This window comes from Geotrypetes seraphini, chromosome 8, assembly GCF_902459505.1.
Source record: "Geotrypetes seraphini chromosome 8, aGeoSer1.1, whole genome shotgun sequence".
Lineage (NCBI taxonomy): Eukaryota > Metazoa > Chordata > Amphibia > Gymnophiona > Dermophiidae > Geotrypetes > Geotrypetes seraphini.
The window spans coordinates 145,660,430-145,682,860 of NC_047091.1; the positions used below are offsets into that span (position 1 = coordinate 145,660,430).

The 22,431-nt window shown below is 41.6% G+C and overlaps 1 protein-coding gene and 1 long non-coding RNA gene across 17 annotated transcripts in view; one reads left to right on the forward strand and one right to left on the reverse strand.

The window, feature by feature from the left end:
• Nucleotides 1–7,091, reverse strand: part of LOC117365687 — a 28,252-nt gene extending 21,161 nt beyond the window's left edge. Inside the window, exon 1 of the long non-coding RNA XR_004540439.1 lies at nucleotides 6,922–7,091. This is a non-coding gene — a long non-coding RNA (uncharacterized LOC117365687). The remainder of the gene's footprint in view (nucleotides 1–6,921) is intronic.
• Nucleotides 1–22,431, forward strand: part of RIMBP2 (RIMS binding protein 2) — a 598,797-nt gene that overhangs the window by 553,178 nt on the left and 23,188 nt on the right. For 15 of the 16 annotated variants that reach the window (XM_033956341.1, XM_033956345.1, XM_033956347.1 and 12 more), the window contains one exon: nucleotides 11,648–11,719. The exons of the other annotated variant lie outside the window; for it this stretch is intronic. In XM_033956341.1, the coding sequence (XP_033812232.1) occupies nucleotides 11,648–11,719 (72 nt within the window). The remainder of the gene's footprint in view (nucleotides 1–11,647; nucleotides 11,720–22,431) is intronic. 16 annotated transcript variants of the gene reach the window in all.

Here is a 22,431-nt window from a genome sequence, read left to right on the forward strand (position 1 = left end):
CCATACCAGTTGTGTGGGTCTGTACCTGAAGCGGTCCTAAGCACCGAGTGCACTGCTTGAAGCACTAGGAGCTTTGGACATTGAAGGAAAATTGGCCAACGCAAGGTCAAAGGAAAGTCGAGTAAATGAAACCCCCAAAATGTGTTGACACTCCCAGCTTGAAAACAGACTGAAAAGAGCCTGAAGGTTAAAATAAATAAATAAATAATAATAATAAATTAAGAATTTTTAAATAAAATGAAGGGAAAAGGAGTTAAAAGAAAAATATGAGTAAACGGAAAGAAAAAAATAAATGGGAAGGCACAAAATCTAAGTTTGACACGCTGAGAGAGAAACAGCAAACTAAGAATTGATGGTCATGCAAGCCGACATTGGGTGGGAAGGCACTAGCGCGTGCAGTGTGGGTGGTCTTAAAGTGACAGTACATTGAAGCTGAACAAAGACAAAACAAAATGTCTACTGCTTGAAAAGGACAAAACCCCATCTATAACAGAATTAGAAATAAACTCCACCAAATACCCTATACAGTCCACCCTTAAACTCCTAGGAGTGATGTTAGATAGATGCTACACCATGCAAATCCAAATCAACAAGACCACCCAGAAATTATGCGCAACCTGCGAAAAATAAGAAAATTCTTTGACAAAGAACAATATAGCCTCATAGTCCAATCCCTAGTCCTATGACTATTGGACTACTGCAACATCCTATACCTACCATGCCCCACAAACATGATAAAACAATTACAGACTGTACAAAACACAGCCCTCAGACTGATCTATTCACTGAACAAACATGACCACCATCCCCACCGCATACCTAGACTTACACTGGCTACCGATACAAGCGTGAATACTTTTCAAATTCTAGTCTATTATTCAAAGTAATGAATGGCACTGCCCCCACATATCTAAACAATCGCCTAAACTGGAACAATACAACTAGACAAAGGTGAACTAGGTCCCCATTTACCTACCCCCCCTTCAAAGATACACAGCGCAAGAAGATGTATGACAACCTACTAGCAGCGCAAGCAGCTAAACTCGACTACCCCATATCCAACATGCTGACAACGACCGACTTCAAATCATTTCAAAAAGAAATCAAAACCCTGCTATTCAAAAAATGTATCTAGATAACAAAACTCATCCCCATGTCTATCCCCTCTCTTGTAAACTTCCCTTCAAAGTCTCAATCATGTAAACATCACCCTAAATTGTAATTTCCCTGGAAATGTCCAGCTATCTTCTTTTGTAATCCGCCTAGAACTGCAAGGTACGGGCGGAATAGAAGTCACTAATGTAATGTAATTTTTTGACTGACCACGCCAGGGCTCTGTGGATGATGTCACCCACATGTAAGAATATGCTGCCTGCTTGTCCTCGGGTAGTGCCTGGTACAAGTAACTAACTATGCTTTCTCCGAGGACAAGCAGGTATGATATTCTCATACGAGAGACTCCCAAGCTGACAGGATCACTAAACTGAAGGAGAGTAATTTATAAATATAAACCCGGTAAAACTCAAGTGAGATGGAGAGAAAGTTGGCATCTATGAAGTAAATAGATTTTGCAGAACTACTTGATCAAACCGACTCTCTCTTTTTGAATTCTGCTCTAAATATTAATGAGAGGTGAAGGTATGGACTGAGGATCAAATGACTGCTTTGCAGACGTCCTCGATAGCTGTATAGCAGAAATAAGCTACTGAGGCAGCCATAGCTTGAACATTGTAGGCTGTCACAAAGCCTTGTGGCATCAGCCTGAGTATAAGCAAAGGATACAGTCTGCTAGCCAAGTGGAGATGATTCTCTTGGTAATAAGAACCAAGTCTGTTAGGATCAAAAGCCAGAAAGAGTTGGGAAGATCCTCCATGAGGTTTAGTCGGGTCTAGGTAGTACACTAGAGCATATTTGCAGTCTAATGTATGAAGAACTACTTTGACTGGGTGGGAATTTTAGGAAAAACACAGGCAGTTGATTGGTTGAGATGGAATTCCTGAGATGACTTTAGGCAGGAATTTTGGATGAGTCTGTTGGATCACTTTGTCATGGTAGAATCTTGTGTAGGGTGGATCTGATACAAATGTTTGAAGCTCACTTACATGGCGCGTTGAGGTGAAGGCAATGAGGAATACTACTTTTTAAGAGAGAAATTTGACAGAACAGTTTTAGAATGGTTCAAAGGGAGGCTTCAGGTAATATCCCATGCTAAAGGTGGAGGCTTAATAGTTGGTTTAGTATGGTAAAGTTCCTTTATGAATCTGGATGAACAGATAGAGGTTTTCTATTCAAGAGAGTGTGAAATGCACTGATGGCACTAGGATGTACGTGTACCGAGATGGTTTTTAGCTGTGAATTGGAGAGATAAAGAAGGTAGTCCAAGATGGATAGTACTGGACATGGCAGGTTCAAGAGAATGAAGCACATACCAAGCTGAAACCCTAGTTCACTTGAAGAGATAACATTGTTGAGTGAAGGTTTTTTTGGATGCTTGTATGACCTCTGAGACTGCCACAGAAAAGGTGAATGTATTTAGTTGGTCAGTGATAGTAACCAAGCTGTTAGTGCTAATGAGCAAGGATTGGGATGGAGAAGAGATCCATTGTTCTGCATCAACAGTGTTAGGAATGGCTGTAAGTGGAATGGATTTTGGGTTGAGAATTCTAGGTGGAGAGGGTACCAAGGTTGGCATGGCCAGTGAGGTGCTATGAGGTGCCCTGCACCTTACAATGCTTGAGTAAAGTTTTCTTGATGAGAGATATTGGAGGGAATGCATTGAGGAATCTGTTCCCCAATGGATAAGGAAGGCATCTGACTCCAGGTGGTTGGAGGCATACAGTCTGAAATAGAAGAGTGGTAGTTTGTAGTTGAAGGGAGAGGCTAAAAGGTCCCCCATTTGAAGATCTGTCATAGATGATCATGTTGAAAGATCATTTGTGGGGCTGAAGAAGTTTGCTGAGTCTGTCTGATAACACATTTTGCTTTCCTACCAGATGAACCACCCTGAGAAATATACTGTGAGCAGTCACCCAGGTCCAAAACTGAACTTCTTCCTTGCAGAGAAGGCAAAAGCCTATATCGCTTTGTTTGTTCAGACAAAACATGGCAACTTGATTATTAGTTTGAATGAGGACTAATTGTTGAAGGAGCCTGTCTTGAAAAGTATTGAGAGCATTGTGGATTGCTCAAAGTTCAAGGAGGTTGATATGTTTGCTTGTGAGAAGACCATTCAGATGAGCATCTCAGCTCATCATTGATGCATCTGTGGTGAGGAGTTTTTGAAGGGAAAGGGGCTGGAAGGGAAGCCCCTGCATGAAGTTGAAAAGAACCATTCACATCTGAAGGGAGTGACTTGGATTGGGAGCAGAGAGGTGTTTCATAGCTTGAGGCCATTGGATTGTTAGGGTCCATTGTGGAACTCTTGAGGTGGAGACGTGTACTTTAGAGGCCATGTGGCCCAGGATACGTAGCATTTGATGTGCTGTTATGCATGGTAGGGTGGAAGTTTGCTGGAACAGGTGAATCAGATTGTTGATTCTCTGTTGCAGTAGAAAAGCTCAACCCTAAGTTGTGTCTAAGAGAGCTTTGATGAATTCCAGCTTCTGAGATGATTTCAGATGTGATTTTTGGTAGCTCATGACAAACTGAAGCAGATCCAGATGAATTGTGCTGATAGCATGATGATCTAGTAGCAATGAAGCAGCCTCGATAAACCAGTTGTCTAGATAGGGAAAGACATGAAGTCCCCAGGAGTGAAGGGCTGCCACTACTACAACCACAAGGCATTTCATGAACACTCAAGGAACAGATGCCAATCTGAAAAGTAGGACTTTGTTCTGGAAGTGTCAAAATCAATATGAAATCAAGGTTCACCTCTGTAGTGAAAGTAACTGGAGAGATGGAGAACAATCTTCCAGGCATCAATGCTTATTATGTGCCGATGCCCTTTAGTGGCATGACTAAAGGGGAAAGAAATTTTATGCTTCTTAGCTTTACCTATTTCCATCAATGCTTGAGGTATTGAGGAGGAGGAAGTGGAATTTCAATGCTGCGTAGATCCCAATGCTTAACATTCCCAGTGTAGTGTCAATGTAGGAGGCGCTAATATTGATGCTGGAGTAATCAGTGTCTGTGTGTCAGGTTTGGAGTCACCAGCCATTCTTGACACTGATGTGGTACCGAAAAGCTTCTCAAATGGGCTTTGAGTGATCTCGCATATGGGAACAGTTAATGTCCCAATGTTCAGGACCCAGGCACTGAGCGCATCAGTAATGTAGATCAGAGTCTGAAATGGTCCTATTACATAGAGTGTATTTTTTTAAACCACTCTGTACTAATTTTGACAAGGAAGGGAAAACGGTTGATGCAAAGTCAAAGAACTCAATGGCCCGGGAAGCTTGAGTAGAAATGAATCCGAAAATAGTTGATGCTTCCATAGATATAGAAAAGGACTTTTAGTGGCTCCAAGACCAAAAAATGAAAAAGTTGACAAAATCAAACCAAAGTTGGTAGAAATAAAGTAATAATAATAAAGAATAATTATGACAGAAAGTCACCAAAAACTTGAAAAAGTTTGACACACTGAACACTGAAAAGACAGCTTCTCAGCTCTGTGGAAGGTGGACTGATGGTCCTGTGAGCCAACTTCAGGCAGGAAGGTACTGGGATGTACGTAGTACAGGCACTGCCTTAAATTTAAAGTGACAATGGACTTGGTAGTGTCTATACTGGGTTCCGTGGATGACATAATCCACATGAGAATATCATACCTGCTTGTCCTCAGAGAAAGTTAAGGCTCACCAAGCCTGTGAAATTAAGAACAGGTGAACCCATGCATTTAAAGACAATAGATTAGACTAGATTGTTGTGAAGCTGCAAAAGATAGCCCAGTTAGAGAAACCAAGAGCACTGGGTTTCTGGCCAAGTGAGATGCTGGTGAGTTGGAAAGCCAAACAATTGAATAGCTGTAAGGTCAGTTTCCTGGAACAGAAGCCAAATTCAGTCATGTGGTATAACAACCAGCTAACTGTATCTGTATCTATTTATTAGTATTTACCGCCTTTTGAAGGAATTCACTCAAAGCAGTGTATTACCCTAGCACTCTGCCAACTGTATTACACAGAGAAGCAAAGAGGCTAGACTCTACTGTCTCTAAGGTTTAAGTTCCACAAACATAAACTCTGATTAGCATTTGCCAATAAGGTTGAGCCAGAATATGATGCTAAAGTAGTTCAAGTTTGCGAGGCTAAGATTCTGAATTCCAGGTGATAGGTTCAGCTGAATCTGCACTGCCAGGCCCTACTGAGTCTGGGTTGTTAAACTTGGATGAATTAAAGATAAAAATATGCTGAGAATAAATTCCATGGAACTTGTAAGGTTAAGCTTGGCTAGTAGGCTCAAATGAGCTGAGATGTTCTCATAATATACCGTCAATATAAAACCAAGGTTAAAATCTAGGTGGTTTACAATAAAATATAAATAGGGGGAAAAGGAGATAAAATAATGACAAAACAAACATTGCCAGAACACGAGGAAAGGAACAATAGGAATGAATTACAATAAAAATAATGCAGAGAGAATGGGGAAGGAAAGGAAAAATATAAGGAATAAATGGTTAACAATTTCTTATTCAAAATAAAGGCTTACAATACATCAAAACAAAGAACTATGAGCAGAATGCCTGAGAAAAGTAAAATGCCTTCAATTTAGCTTTAAAAGTAAGAAAAGATTTTTCTGTACAAAGACAGATAGGCAAAAGTTGGCAAAATTAGCTGAAGCCATAAGGCTAAACTCTCTTAAGCTTGTGAAAACCATGAGAAATGAAAAGGAAACAACAGTTTTGGTTGACTAGTTTTGTAAACAAACCCCCTCTTCTACAATAGCAGTTTTTATCTGGACACAATATTTTTTTAAATTGTTGTTAACCGCCTAGAATCTATTATGAGAATAGTGTGGAATATAATTAAGTAAAGAATAAAATAGAATAGCAGGTGAATGAAAGCAGCTTAGGAGAATAACTAACAAATGTGTGCATACTAACCACAGCATACAAGGACGCATACTAACCTACCTGTATTGGTAGGAAGCAAAACTCAGGGAAAAGGAAAAAACTTATATCTGAAAGCTCTTTATCTAGAGAAATCTCTCTCTGCCCCTGGAAGAATGTAAACTGGACTCAATCTCTCAAGGACACACAAATAGAGTTTAAACAGTACTATTGCTGAAGGGCCAAGTATCTGGAAATAGGTGGGCAAATTTCATCTAGAAGAGGGGAGGGGGTTGAGAGAGAAAGCTCCCTGAGGATCTCATATCACTAAGCAACCACCAGAAGGTGGCAAAATATGTTAAACCAATGTTAAATCTGTGATTTTAAGGTTGTAAGGTACCTAATTCTAAAAGGAATTACTTTGTCTTTTATTATCTATTCATTTATTTTGAAGCATTTCACAAATCCTGATGGTCATTTTCCAGAGAGCAGACTAAACGTCTGACCAAGTTAACCCCACCTAACAGAAAGACTGCATTCTGAAACACTATCTCCGCCTCCCCCGCCAGTTCCAGCCTCATTTGCTATGCACTCAGGACTGTTAATAAGTACCATGGAAATCCTGAAAATTCTAGAATGCCATGCACTCACTCAGGTGCCAAACACCACTGCAAAACATTGCTTACTTCTGCCCAGTTCAACAAACCAGTGATAAAATACACCCTACTACATTCTAAAGGAAGAGATATTGGATGTTGCTAATTTCCATGACAATAATCCAATCTGCACACAAGAAACAGGAAAACTGATCTCATGCTTGAAAAAGGGCAGAGGCATTAAATACACACAAAGGCATTAAATACACACACTCACAGTGGCAGATTACCTATATTTGGAAAAGAAAAATATCAGAAAATAAAATAGAACAAACTCACCATGCTGCTGTCTAAACCAGGCTTCTACAGTCATGGGATCTCAGACCTCCAAGATGTTCCTCTGCTCTACTTTTTTTTAATAGGATCTAGAGCCAAAGCCAAATAAAGCACCCTCAAATTCTATTGAACTCAGTTATAAACTGGGTCAGGAGAAGAAGCCCAAGAGGGCAAACACAGCAGAAGCACTGGTTCAAAAAAACCAACAACACACCAAGCCATAGTTCAGTTGAAAAACAAATTAGATTCCAAGTCAGGAACTGCACAATTAATCAAGCATCCATGGCGCTGCAGAAGGAAGGACGGGGTGGGTCCGAGAACACATCACCAAAAACCTCTCACAAGCAAGGCAAACTGAGCACAAAACAAAGACTTGAGTGCTGCCAAAATGAAAATTCACTTTTCCCCCCTTGTCTTTGTTAAGCAATGCAAAGATGAAGTTTTTCTTTGTCTGTGTTAAGCATTGCATAAACAAGCCTCACCTCCCTAGGCATTTAAGACCCCTAGACTGCACCAGGGGCTAAGGCACAAAAAACTCCTCCTCATGGCCAAGAAACCAAGAGATATAGGGAGGGCAGAGGGACCTGGGGCACAATGGGACAAACTCCACCCCCCCCCCAATGGGTCACAACACCAACTAGCAGCCAAAAAGCCCTGGGAGAGAAACAGAGAAATTAAGAGCTGCAATGAATTACAAAACACTGCTGATCCCAATAACTTTTTTTGTTTATTTCCTAGGGCTTGGAGCCCCCAGGCCTACCAGACCATTTGAGACTGCAAAGGCTTGCACCTCTATCACCTACTGGGAGGCTGAGAAATACTGACTCTAGGAGAGACTGCATAGCTGATTTATTGGCTTCACCAGGAGCCTGTAGTTTTCAGCCTCTACCAAGCTGCTAGTACGAGTGCATAACCTACTCCTGGTGGAATTCTATGCAAAAAATTTTCAAAATTCTGCACACATAATTAGCAAATTCTGTAAGCTTGTTTGTCAAAATCTAAACAATATTATTTTGCTAATTTACCGTGTTTCTCCAAAAATAAGACCTACCCCGAAAATAAGCCCTAGCATCATTTTCGGGGTAGGTCCAGCACTGGTCGCCATACCTGAAGGAGGACACGGTACTACTCGAAAGGGTCCAGAGAAGAGCGACTAAGATGGTTAAGGGGATGGAGGAGCTGCCGTACAGCGAAAGATTAGAGAAACTGGGCCTCTTCTCTCTCGAACAGAGGAGATTGAGAGGGGACATGATCGAAACATTCAAGGTACTGAAGGGGATAGACTTAGTAGATAAGGACAGGTTGTTCATCCTCTCCAAGGTAGGGAGAACAAGAGGGCACTCTCTAAAGTTGAAAGGGGATAGATTCCGTACAAACGTAAGGAAGTTCTTCTTCACCCAGAGGGTGGTAGAAAGCTGGAACGCCCTTCCAGAGGCTGTTATAGGAGAAAACACCCTCCAAGGATTCAAGACAAAGTTAGACAAGTTTCTGTTGAACAAGAACGTGCACTGGTAGGGCTAGTCTCAGTTAGGGTGCTGGTCTTAGACCAGAGGGCTGTCGTGTGAGCGGACTGCTGGGCATGATGGACCACTGGTCTGACTCAGCAGTGGCAATTCTTGTTATGTTATGTCTTATTATAAGCCCTACCCCCAAAATAAGCCCTAGTCCCGGGATTTGCCAGCAACTCTTCAACCTGCCCCCTCCCACTGCACAGCCAAACCCCTGCTGACCCTCCATCCTTCCCTCCCTGCCGACCGCTCAAGGGTTCTGCTGTACAAGGGATGGGAGGGAGGGAAGGCTAGAAATCCTTAAACATTTTAATACACTCACTTGTGATTGCTAAGCTTGATTATTGTAACTCGCTATTGTTAAACATTACTCAAAAGGAAAAGAAACGTTTACAAATAATCCAAAATACTGCAGTTAAAATCATTCATAATGGGAAAAAATTTGATCATGTAACTCCTTTTCTGATTGACTCACATTGGCTTCCCATTAACCAACAAATAACCTATAAAATTTTGCTTTCAGTATTTAAAACGCTATTCACCAACGAACCTCAATTTATAGATCGGTTACTCATCCCTTACAATACGACACGTTCACTCCGATCTACATCTTAGGGACTGCTAATGATTCCTTCTTTGAAAATTATTGGAATGTCACAATATATATTCTGTAATGGCCCCTTTAACCTGGAATGCCTTGCCTTTATATATAAGAGAAGTTAAAGATCTCAGCAGATTCAAAAATAATTTTAAAACTTTTCTATTTAGAGATGCATTTAATGTTTAAATAATTCATTTTTAACAATCTTAATCCCATTCCATGTTTTTCCCTTATTTGGTTTTTCTTTCTTCCCAATTATGAAAAATATCAATATTGTAACTGTCTTCTCTTCCTTTCCTTTATGTATCTGAGTCTGTTTGTTTTTAACCCCTTTTAAAGTTGTATAATGAACTCTAGACCTATCTTATATTTTAATGTTATTCGCTTAGTATGTAATAAGTGATTTATCAAATTTAAATAAACTTGGAAACTTGAAGGGAGGGAAGGATAGCTGGGCAAACTTCTGCTGCACAGGATGGGAGGAAAGATGCTGCACATGTGGGGGAGAGAAAGGAAAGAGGAAGAATTGGCATACCCCGAAAATAAGACCTAGTGCCTTTTTTGGGCCCCAAATGAATATAAGACTGTGTTATTTTCAGGGAAACACAGTATTATCCATATTTCATTTACACTTAAAATATGTTCTTCTATCTTTGTTGTCTAGATGTTTTATTTTTCCATCATGTTGGTTCCAGTTTCTTTTTTCTGCTTTCCTGCCTGCTAAGTCTTCTTCAAGCGGCTGCTATCAATTTGTCTTTTCTACTCTCTCCTATTCCCTCACTACACCTGCCTCAGACATATTGATCATTCCTGTTTAGCTCTTTCCTGCCTTTCTTACCCTTCTCCTTTTACACTTTTCAGCTACAGTACCTATCAAATATCAGTCTTCTCTCCTATTCCATTCCTTCCTCAGCCCTCTATTTCCTTTCATCTTCAATGAACCCCATATTACTATATTTCTATCCTGTTATATCTATCCTTGCCAACCACTCCTCTCCCCTCAGGGTTCTACCATTCTCAGCATCTTCCTTCCTACACCATTTTAGCCCAGCACCCTTGTAGCTTTACATCTCCCTCTCTTCCCTCCTGCACTCTACCACATGGCTGAGTTTTTCCCACTCTTCCCTCATTCCCATGTATCTCTGCACTCTGCTCCTGGATCCATCATCTCCCTCCTCCTTCTGTGTATATCTTTCTCCCTCTCATCCATCCCCATGTCTAACACCTCTCTCTCTCCCTTGCATCCCTCCCCCCATGCAACATTATCTCCCTTCCTCTTCCATATCCAACATTTCTTTCCTACTGTCTACCATTCTTTCTCCCCCCTGCTTAGTGCCCTGGGTCAAACCTCTTATTCCCCTCCATGCACCATCTTTCCTTTCCTCCCCTCAATTATCATGTGCAACATTTCACACTCTCCCCTCACTAACCATGGCTCCCTCCCCTCCCCCATGCTAACATGTTTCTTTCCTCTCACCCCTCCCCATAACTTTCCTTCCTCTCACCCCTCCCTTATAAGGCTCTGCCACAGAGACTTTCGGATTAGCAGCAGGCAGCGTGAGAATTGTTGCCAATACTGCGACTCAATAGCCAGTGGCATAGTAAGATTAGGGGTAGACCACCCCAGGCACCGTCTTGGTGGGAGCGCCAGCATCTCTCTGCCCCATACCTCTTTAAATCTTCATCAGCTTAATCAACTTCTCTGGCCTGTTGCTTGCGCCAGCCTGAATCCCCTCTGAAATCACTTTCTGGTCATGGGACCAAGAAGTGTTGTCAGAGGGAAAGCCAACGCCAGCAGCAGGCAGGAGAAGCTGCTCGTGCTGGCAAAGATTTAAAGAGGTATGGGGGAGGGAGGGCATGAATGTGGTGTGAGAGGGTACAGGAGTTGGGGGGGGGGGGCTAGGGGGATGCAGAAGGCATGGTGAGTGGAGGGCGCAGGGGGCACCACTGCCCTGGGCACCTCCTACCTTTGCTATGCCCCTGCTGATAGCTGACACTGTCGAAGATTCTGTGTGGGAAAGGGGGAATTATGTAGTGACACTGCAATTCTCACTGTGCAGACTCTACAGAATTCTGCCAGGAGTAATAACCAATCCATCTAAGTCATTCTGGAGGAACGCTAAATAATATGTATTTTTCTGCCTTGGAAGGCTCACAATCTAAAATGCAGCTTAGGAGTTGAAGTGGGATTTGAATAGGGCTCTGCTCTGTTCTCAGTCCACTGTCTTACCATTAGGCTAATCCTCCACTTCTACAAACTTAATACAAAGAGTAGTGCTTAGCCTTGAAATCTAGATTTTCATCCTGTTAATTTATGGATAACAAGAAAATATGAAATTGAACTGTTGGGAGGGTAAAGTGACAAAATTTTTTTACCTCATACTTTCAAAATATTAGCTATTAAAATTAGGCCCTTACCCTACTACAGACACTTAGTTGACTGAAATGCATCACTTCATTAGGGGTTTTTTTTGGTTATTGTTTTACTTTGGAAAAAACAGCATTAAACAGAACAAGTTCTAGTTTTTGTAGGTTGTAAAAGTTCCAACATGGTGCATAAATATACAAGATCTGTAAGAGATTAAAAGGACTAATATTTTTACCATCTTCTTCCTTATAGGCCGAGTTAACTTTCTGCACAGGAGACATAATTACAGTTTTTGGTGAAATTGATGAAGATGGATTTTACTATGTAAGTTTTTAAGGCTTAAATTTCCAACTGCCATATATACTCAAATATAAACAGATTTTTGGTCCAAAACCCCAAAAAGGACCAAAAATGGGGATCCTAGTTTATATTAGAGTCTCATCTCTCCACATCACCCGACCAGCATTTCATTTTCAACCTCACCCTACCCTCCTGCAGTAACCCTCATATCTCACCTTTGCCCCCACCCTCAATGACTTGCATTTCTTTCTTAACACCCCACCCCCACAGCAACTGACTTTTCCTGCATCCTCTGTCCCTTCAATGACCGACATTTGTTTCTCAACTCCTCACCTCCCCGATGACCAGCGTTTGTTTCTCAAAACCCTCCTGCTGCCATTGCAGCCACAACCATTTCCCGCTCGTCCGCCTGATAACCAGTTTGTCACCTACTTCTCCAGCAGATGCTAACAGTTATTCACTAACTGGATCGGAGCAGGGCCTTCAGTATCTGCGCATGCTCTTAGGTCTGCTGGTTTCCACCCACTCTTGAAGGCAGACACTACTTTCGATAGAAACGATGGAACTATGCGCAAGGACAGCCCTGTTTCTGTAATCTTAAGAAACGGCTCCCTGCAAAGAAAGCTTGTAACTCAAACTCATCTCACTGTTGTACACCGTTGACCATCAGATTTAAGAGGGAAGCCTCCTGTAAGGGCTCAAATGGAGCCCTGAGACCTTGCAAAACCTGAGCAACCTGAGAGTGCCTTTAAGGAATCTTGCCATATCTGGGTGAGAGGTCAGAGACACTCCTCCCTCCCCCCAAGTTCAAAAACATGAAAAGGCTGTTAACACTTTCAGCGATCTGACGGGCCTCCACATTGATCTTAGCTGCCTTTAGCAATATTCAAATCCAGGATAAAAGCCCACTTTTCTGAAGCTGCTTTCAACTCAACTCCCATTCACTATCAGATACCTAGACTCATAACATTCCTTCTGATAGAAAATCTCCAACCCTGAAATGCCCTGTCTGTCCAAATAAGACCGTAAGCTTTTCTGAGCAGGGACTGTCTACTGAATGTTAAATGTCCAGCTCTGCGTATGCCTTTCAGCGCTATAGAAATGTTAAATACTAGTAGTAGCAGCGCATCACTATCAGAAAGTCTTCCAGGCCTTGGCATAGGCCACCACTGTCAAGGGCCTCTTGGCTCTAAGCGTAGTAGAAATGCCCACCTCTGAGTATCCCTTTCTTACTAGGGTAGTCCGCTCAAGAACTATGCCATAACCTAAAGGTCTCCGGATTCTCTATGGGGATCGAGCCCCAAGTCAGGAAATCCATTTCAACCAACAACCTGAGACTTTCGTCTCTGTAAATGAACTAGGTCTGCATATCATGGTCTGCAGGGCCAATATGTCAACCAGCCCCAGATGACTCGCGATCCTGCAAATGACTCAAACTAGCATGAGCCACGGGGGATAGACGTACAAGAGCCCCTTCTCCATCCATGGTTGAACCAATGTGTCCAACCCTGCACTTCTGGGTTCATATCTTCAGCTCTAAAAGCAATCCACCTTTGTTTGCTGTTGAAGCCATGAGATCCATCAGTGGGCACTCCCACAGCCAAACAATGGTGTTGAACGTTGGGACAGCGACTACTCCCCTGGGTTGAATGTCTTCTGAGATAGTTGGCTTGAACATTCTCCAATCCCGCATGTGTGCGGCAGAGAGAGCCCACAGCTGAACCTCTAGATGTAATGGGGTGCTTCTGGTGCCTCCTTGTTGGTTGATGTAGGCCACTGCCATCGCATTGTCCTAGAATATCTTGACTACCTTGCCTTCCAGGGACTTCTCCAGGGCTTGCAATGGCAGGTAATTTATGGATCACTTTTGCTTGGTTGGGGACCAACAACCCTGAATTGGGGTCTGTTGCAATGAACCCCCCCCCCCCACCTCAACCATAAAGGCTGACATTGGTTGTTAGGATCTCCCAGGATGACAAAGTAGCATGCCCTTTGAGAAGGAAACTATCTGCAGCCACCATTGTAAGCTGTTCCTTGCTTCTGGCGTCCATGGAAGTGGTTACTGAAGCGAGTCTGTCTGAGACCAGCGGGACAGGAGTCTTGGAAGGGTGCCTTCATGTGTGTCCTGGCCCAAGGGACCACCTCTATGGCTGCCACCATTGACTCCAGGACCTGCAGATAATGTCACACAATAGCAGGACTCAGTAGCAAGTACGATATCTGTTTCTGGAGCCTGATTGCGTGACTCGAAATCAAACCTCGCTACAGCCATGTTGAACAGAACTCCCAGGTACTCAAAGTGCTGGGTTGGCTCTAAGTGTGCAAATAAGTAGGATTTAGTATGAACATAGTACACAATACTAGTAATATATGTGTATATAGTATACTGTGGCAGGATGCCGATTACCTCTGGTTCCAAGCCACAAGTTCCCCTTCCAAATATGAAAACGGAAAGGGGATCACAAACAGATTGGAGGTTATCATGCTGCTGTACCGGGCCATGGTACGCCCCCACCTGGAATACTGCATCCGTACTGGTCGCCGTACATGAAGGACATTGTACTATTCGAAAGGGTCCAGAGAAGAGCGACTAAAATGGTTAAGGGGCTGGAGGAGTTGCCATACAGTGAAAGATTAGAGAAACTGGACCTCTTCTCCCTTGAAAAGAGGAGACAGAGGGGACATGATCGAAACATTCAAGATAATGAAGGGAATAGACTTAGTAGATAAAGACAGGTTGTTCACCCTCTCCAAGGTAGAGAGAACGAGAGGGCACTCTCTAAAGTTAAAAGGGGATCGATTCTGTACAAATGTAAGGAAGTTTTCTTCACCCAGAGAGTGGTAGAAATCTGGAACGCTCTTCCGGAGGTTGTTATAGGGGAAAGCACCCTCCAGGGATTCAAGACAAGTTTAGACAAGTTCTTGCTGAACCGGAACGTACGCAAGTAAGGCTAGACTCAATCAGGGCACTGGTCTTTAACCTAAGGACCGCCGTGTGAGCGGACTGCTGGGCACAATGGACCACTGGTCTGACCCAGCAGCGGCAATTCTTATGTTCTTACTTAGCTTCTTGCCTAGGCTTCAACAATGTCAGACTCTCTGCTGATTGCCTCTGGTTCCAAGCCACAAGTTCCCCTTCTGAATTCGGAAGGGGAACTTGTGGCTTGGAACTGGAGTAATCGGCAGAGAGTCTGACATTGTTGGAGCCCAAGCAAGAAGCTAAGTAAGAACATAAGAATTGCCACTCCTTTCCATTTTCAAATACAGTGCTGATGTTACGTTGGTTTTGTGACTAAGAAGCACAACTTTGAATAATATAGTGTTCTGAGACCTGATCCTGTGGACATAGTTATTGTGAATTTGGAGTAGCAGTTCTTACGGCTGAGTTGCAGCACCTAATTTGGAGTTTTTTTTATTAAAAGACCCATGAAGCCCTTCAACTGAAGTCTTTTTTTTCTCCAAAGGTTTTTGGGTGTTCCTCGGTCACTTTAATACACAGACTTTTTTCTTTTTGTCTATAATTCATGGTGATCAGATAGACTCTGATATGATGTAGTTGAAATCACCCATTATTATACACTGTTGCCCAATTTGCCAGCTTTCCTAATCTCTGAAAACATTTCTTCATCTGTCTGCTCATTCTGTCACGGGGAACAGTACTATAATCCTACCTTTGTCCATCACTTTGTAATCCTTGAAAAAAGCGATTTTATCAAATATGAAATAAATTTGAAACTTGATATTCCTTCTCTCAGCACATGGAATTTCTATCCATACGGATTCCACACGTGTTATGTGTCATGCAGAATGGGTTTTTTTTTTGGTAAATCTTTATTAAATTTCCAAACTACCATAGTGCAAACAATTTCTTTTTTTTTTTGTAAATTCTTTATTCATTTTCAAACTTTACAATCAGTGTGACAATATGTCCAAACAAATTAACAATAAATATATCACTTAATAATCATCAATGGTACAAATAATATGCTCTTATCTCCCACCCTTTCCTGTCATAAAACCAAATACCTTGTACAATATGTAATAATATATATATATATATGTTTATTTTGCTTGATTCAATTTCCTTTTTAAGATATAGCGCACCCCGCCAATCTGATCTACTCTATCATTGTGATATAATTTGTACTCAGGTAACACAGTGTCCCATTGATTGTCCTTCTTCCACCAGGTCTCTGATGAGATGCCTATTATATCTACCTCATCATTCAGTGCTATATACTCTAACTCTCCTACTTTATTTTTTAGACTTCTAGCATTTGTATACAGATACTTCAAATTGTGTTTTTTCCTTGCATCTACAGGCTGCTGAGAAGATGACAGGAATAACTTTCACATCTTTACTCTGCTTGCCTCTTAAGCACTCTTGGCTTTTTTTCACCATTTTTGAAATCTCTCTATTGGGACTCCCTAAATGTTCTGATTCAACAGTATCCTTCAAGGATACTCCACACCAAACCATCTGCTCCTAGGCAACTGTCTGTTTCCCCTCCCCCCAATCTTAGCTCAAAAGCTGCTCTATCTCCTTTTTAAATGTTAGTGCCAGCAGCCTGGTTCCATCCCAGTTAAGGTGGAGTCCATCCTTTCAGAATAGGCTCCTCGTTTCCAAGAAGGTAAGAACATAAGAATTGCCACTGCTGGGTCAGACCAGTGGTCCATCGTGCCCAGCAGTCCGCTCATGCGGTGGCCCTTAGGTCAAAGACCAGTGCCCTATTTGAATCTAGCCTTACTTGCGCATGTTCTGTTCCAGTAGGAACTTATCCAACCTTGTCTTGAATCCCTGAAGGGTGCTTTCCCCTATAACAGCCTCTGGAAGAGCATTCCAGATTTCTACCTCTCTGGGTGAAGAACTTCTTTACGTTTGTACGGACTCTTTTCCCTTCTAACTTTGTGAGTGCCCTCTCGTTTTCTTCACCTTGGAGAGGGTGAACAGTCTCTCTTTCTCTACTAAGTGAATTCCCTTCAATATCTTGCATGTTTCAATCATGTCCTAGTTCCTAACAAATTTAAATCCCTCAACCCTGCACCATCGTCCCAATCACACACAGAGAACTTCAGAGCTCTGCCTGCCTCTTGGGTGCTAAGCATGGAACGGGGAGCATTTCTGAAAATGCTAACCTGGAGGATCTGGATTTCAGCTGTCTACCTAAGAGCCTAAATTTGGCTTCCAGAACCTCCCTCCCATATTTTCATATGTCATTAGTACCTACCTGTACCAAGACATCTGGCTGCTCCCCAGCACTATCTAATATCTTATCTAAGTGACGCATGAGGTCCGCCACCTTCTCACCAGGCAGGCAAGTGACCAGGCTATTCTCACGTCCACCAGCCCCCAGCTATCTACATGCCTAATGATTGAATCTCCCACTACAATGGCTGTCCTAACTCATCTCTTCTGGCCATATACTACATGAACAATCAGGATGGAATGGGATCTCACCGTCTCTGCCAAGAAGCCATCCGAATCTGGTCCTGGGCCATTGCTTGCAACATTTTCCTGAAAGTAGTATATCTAGCAGAAAAACAGAATGTATTGGCTGACAATTTGAGATTCTTCAACCACATGAATGGTAGTTCAACACCTTCATCTTGCAATAAGTATTTGTGACTTGGGGACCCTAGAGGTGGACATATTTGCTTCCTCCTACAATCACAAGCTCCCTCTTTTCTGCTCCAGGCTTCCATACTCCCAATCACCTGGAAAACGGATGCTTTTGCGCTTAATTGATAAGGCAAGTTCTCCTATGCATTTCCTCCAAATTCTCTAATCAGGACAACACTGCTCAAACTTCATCAGGAATCAGACACCATGATACTCATAGCACCTCGGTGGCCATGTCAACCTTGGTTCCCTCTCCTACAAATCAGCAAACAGGAATGAATCATTCTGCAAATCTTTCCAACACTGCTGATACAGAACGAGGGCTCTCTACTGCATCTCAATCTATATTCTTTAGCTCTCAGTGTGTTATCTCTCTCCCAACCAGTAGATACTTTTTTTGCTGTCTGCACCAGTGTTTAGTTATCATTGAAGCCTCTAGGAAGCCTTCTACATGGCACTGCTACGGCTTCAAGTGGATTCGCTTTTCCTTGTGGTGTAGTACAAAATCTCTGGATCCAGTGACCTGTCCTCTTCCATCCATAGTAAATTATCTTCTACACCTTTCTGATTCTGAACTAGACTAATTCATTGAGCGTTCATCTCAGTGGTATAAGTTTTTTCACACACCACTCGACAAGCCCTTAGCAGCACATCCTTTGATTTTTAGATTCATGAAAGGCTTTCACAATATCAAGCTGCTTCTGAAACCTACTCCAGCGGCTTGAGACCTTTATGTGGTACGTTGAGCACTCATGGAGCCTCTATTTGAACCATTGCCACTTCATCTCTCAAGTATCTCACTTGGAAAGTGATCTTCCTAATTGCTCTCACATCAGCTCGCCGAGTCAGTTAATTTCAGGTGCTAGTAGTGGATCCACCGTATACTACATTTTATCCTGACAAGGTAGTTCTTCAAATGCATCTGAAATTCTCCCCAAAAGTTGTTTCAGAGTTTCAGCTCAACCAGTTCATCAACCTTCTGGTATTTTATCTAGAATCTCATGCTCATCCAGATGAGAAAAAGCTTCACACTTTGGACTGCAATAGTGCTCTAGCGTGCTATTTGGATAGAACCAAGCCTCACGTAATTTCTACTCAGCTGTTCCTGTCCTTTGATCAAACAAGCTGGGAACTATCTCCACACAGATTGCAGACTGTATCTTGTTCTACTATTCTCAGGCTGGTTCAACACTAGAGGGTTGTGTTACTGCACATAAAGTGCAAGCCATGATGACTTCAGTAGCCCATCTATGCTTCACTCCTATTGAGAACATCTGTAGAGCAGCCACCTGGTTCTCAGTTCATACATTCACAACCCACTACTACTGTTCGGAAAATCTTACCAGACAGGATAGTCATTTCGGCCACAAAGTTCTCCAAAGTTTAATCTCTAGTTAGAAGCCAATTTCCCTTCAGCACTATTTGTTAGCTGGGGAGTCCCTACATGCAAGAATATGCTGCCTGCTTGTCCTGGGATAAAACTGTTACTTACCTGTAACAAGTGTTATCCAAGGTCAGCAGGCAGATATTCTCACAACCCAACCACTTCCCATTCTTAGCTTTGTTACTGAACTGATAGTCTTGCAAGCTGGCAGCAGAAAGGCATCCATGCATGTGTGGCACGGACCAGTCTTTTGATTTAAAAAAAAAAAAAAAGGCACTTCACTTTGGACGGTCTGTGCTGGGTTCCATCAATGAAGTCATCCACATGTGAGATATCTTTTTTATTATTATTTTTTCCATGAAAATTTTATTGATTTTACTATAAAACCAGTATGACAGAGGCACAGAGCAGTACAAAATCAAGCAAAGTTATATAAAAATATAAATCAAATACAGTCAGACATTGATGTTTGCAAATAGTTCAGTAAAGGGGACCAACAAGAATTAGCAGAACGAGATTGACCTTTACGTTCGTAGAATACCATTTCATATTTATGATGCTGTAAAACTAAATTCCACCAATGTTGGACGTGAAGTAAATTTGCAGATTTCCAATTAGTTAGAATCAGTTTCTGAGCTAGTATGATTAATATATCAAACAATTTTCTTTGAGAGTCTAATAGGTCAATATGTATGGAGTGTGACTTAAACATTATTATAGATAAAGATAATTGATTATCTAAACGAAACATTGATTTCATGATGGACCATACATCTTGCCAGAAGGAAGTCACAAATGAACATTCAAATATCATATGAATCAATGAACCTTGACCCATATTGCAGTTCCAACATAGGCTAGAAGGTAAGAGACCTGCAATACTTAACTTATGAGGGGTCCATAGAGCTTTATGATACAAAAAGTACATAGACTGTAATGTACTAGCTGATGATAGAGACCTCAAAGATTTAGACCAAAGAAGCGCCCATTCTTTATTATCTAATTGATGTTCACAATCTTTTTCCCAAATACCCATTAGTGTGTTATTTGGTAAGTTATTCTGTATTAGGGCCAATTTATATAGTTTAGAAGCAGTGTGTCCTGTTGTCAATAGGGTTGAAGCAAGATTAAAGATGGACGGTTGATGGGCATTAATAATTTGAAGAGAGACATTGTTCGAAATACAATGATGAAGCTGCATCCATCTAAAGTAGGCTGAAGACGGAAGAGTAAAGTTGGTTTGTAAGGTGGAGAAAGGGAGTAATTTAAGATTAGTATCTACAATATCTTTTAGGAAGAATATTCCTTTGTCTATCCATTCCTTCCACAAAAAAGGTTTTTTGTCAATGAGAATATTTGGGTTATACCATAGAGAGGTGTATAGAGAAGTAGTATAAGCTCTTTCCAGAGTAGAATCAAAGTCTAAGAGACAATGAATTGTCGATTGTATCAAAGGATACAAAGATGGGCTACGTGTTGCTGTTAGATAGGCAGAAGGAGGGAGAGGAGCCATCAGTTGTTTTTCAATTTCTAACCAAACTGGTGAATTAGGGTCTTGATCAGAAAACCAGTATAGACCTTGGTGAGTGATGAAAGCTTTATGATATGTATAGAAATCTGGAAAAAGAACTCCACCAGCTTCCTTTTTTAGTTTAAGTTTTTTAAGAGCTATCCTGGGTTGTTTATTTTTCCATAAGAAGGAAAACAAAAGTGAATTTTTGAGGTACGGTGACCAGTACTGTACACAGTATTCCAGATGCGGGCGCACCATAGCCCGGTACAGTGGCAGGATGACTTCCTTCGTTCTGGTCGAGATACCCTTCTTAATGATACCTAACATTTGGAAAGCAAACCAAATGTTAGGTATCATTAAGAAGGGTATCTCGACCAGAACGAAGGAAGTCATCCTGCCACTGTACCGGGCTATGGTGCGCCCGCATCTGGAATACTGTGTACAGTACTGGTCACCGTACCTCAAAAAGGACATGGCAATGCTTGAGGGAGTCCAGAGAAGAGCAACTAAACTGATTAAGGGTATGGAAAACCTTACATACACTGACAGACTGAAGAAGCTGGGGCTGTTCTCCCTGGAAAAGCGGAGACTCAGAGGAGATATGATAGAGACCTTCAAGATCCTGAGGGGCATCGAAAAGGTTGACAAAGACAGATTTTTCAATTTGAAAGAAACCACAAGAACAAGGGGTCACTCGATGAAATTGAAGGGGGACAGGTTTAAAACAAACGCAAGGAAGTACTTTTTCACACAGAGGGTGGTGGACACATGGAACACCCTTCCGGAGGCCGTGATAAGAAATAGCACAGTACAGGGTTTCAAGGATGACCTGGATAGGTTCCTGGAAGACAAAGGGATTGAGGGGTACAGATAAGAGCAGTGGAAGGTTTAGAGATAACTGTAGAGGTAGGCAATAAAATTAGTCAGGGACCGCTGACCAGGCAATATGCCTGATGGGCCGCCGAGTGAGCGGACCGCTGGGCTGGATGGACCTCTGGTCTGCCCCGGCGGAGGCGACTACTTATGTACTTATGTACTTATGAATCTATCTTTTTGTAGAAAGCTGGAGAAAAAAAGACAAGGAATCATAAGTAAAATGTAATTTATTTTGGGCATGAACATCATTTTTATTGTTTCCAATCGACCCCACCATGAAAGGAATAGAGGATGCCAAGAGTTAATTAAGGCTTTAATAAGTATAAGTATTTTCTGTGTATTTATTTCCATAGTGTCTGAAAGAGATTGAGTAAGTTCGATACCTAAGTATTTTAATTTATTGGAGGCCCAAATTAAGTTATAAGGTTGAACCATAGCTGAAGTAGCATAAAGATTTAAAGGAAGAGATTCCGTTTTATCTTGATTGAGTTTGTATCCTGAGAAAGAAGAGTATCGGACTATAGTATTGAGAAGTTCTGGAATCGAGGTTTCCGGATTAGAGAGATACAGGAGAATATCGTCTGCATAAGCAGAGAGTTTAACTTCAGTGGAGTTGCATATTACACCAGTAATATTCGGATTCTGTCTAATTTGGATAAGTAAGGGTTCCAGGGCAAGATTAAACAGATATGGGGAAAGTGGACAACCCTGTCTAGTTCCTCTATGAAGCTGAAAGGTGGAAGAGAGAGAATTATTCGCAATTATTCGAGCAGACGGAGAGGTGTATAGGACTCTAATCATTTGAAGAAAGGGGGATTGAGCTCCAAACCACTCTAAGATATGAAATAGATAATTCCATTCAATTCTATCGAAAGCCTTCTCGGCATCCAGAGATAAGGCTATTACTGGTTCTGGTAAGTTGCTGGCTATATGAGAAAGATGAAAGAATAGTCTAGAATTATCTGCAATAAGTCGATTAGGCATGAAGCCAATTTGATTAGAGTGAATAACTTTATGTATAATCTTTTTTATTCTATTTGCCAATATTTTAGCATATATCTTATAGTCTACATTCAATAATGATATAGGTCTATAATTTTGTACTTTCAAATGATCTTTGTTAGGCTTTGGAATAACAGTAATAATTGCCTCACTAAATCGGCTTCTATGAACTACATCAGGGGTGATATAGTTAAATAGCTCAAGAAGATAATGTAAGAGATCTTTTTGAAAGATTTTGTAAAATTCTACGGGAAGACCGTCTGCACCTGGTGATTTATTTGAGTTTAGTTGTTTCAATACAATAAGAATTTCCTCTGAAGTAATGGAATGATTTAAAGCAG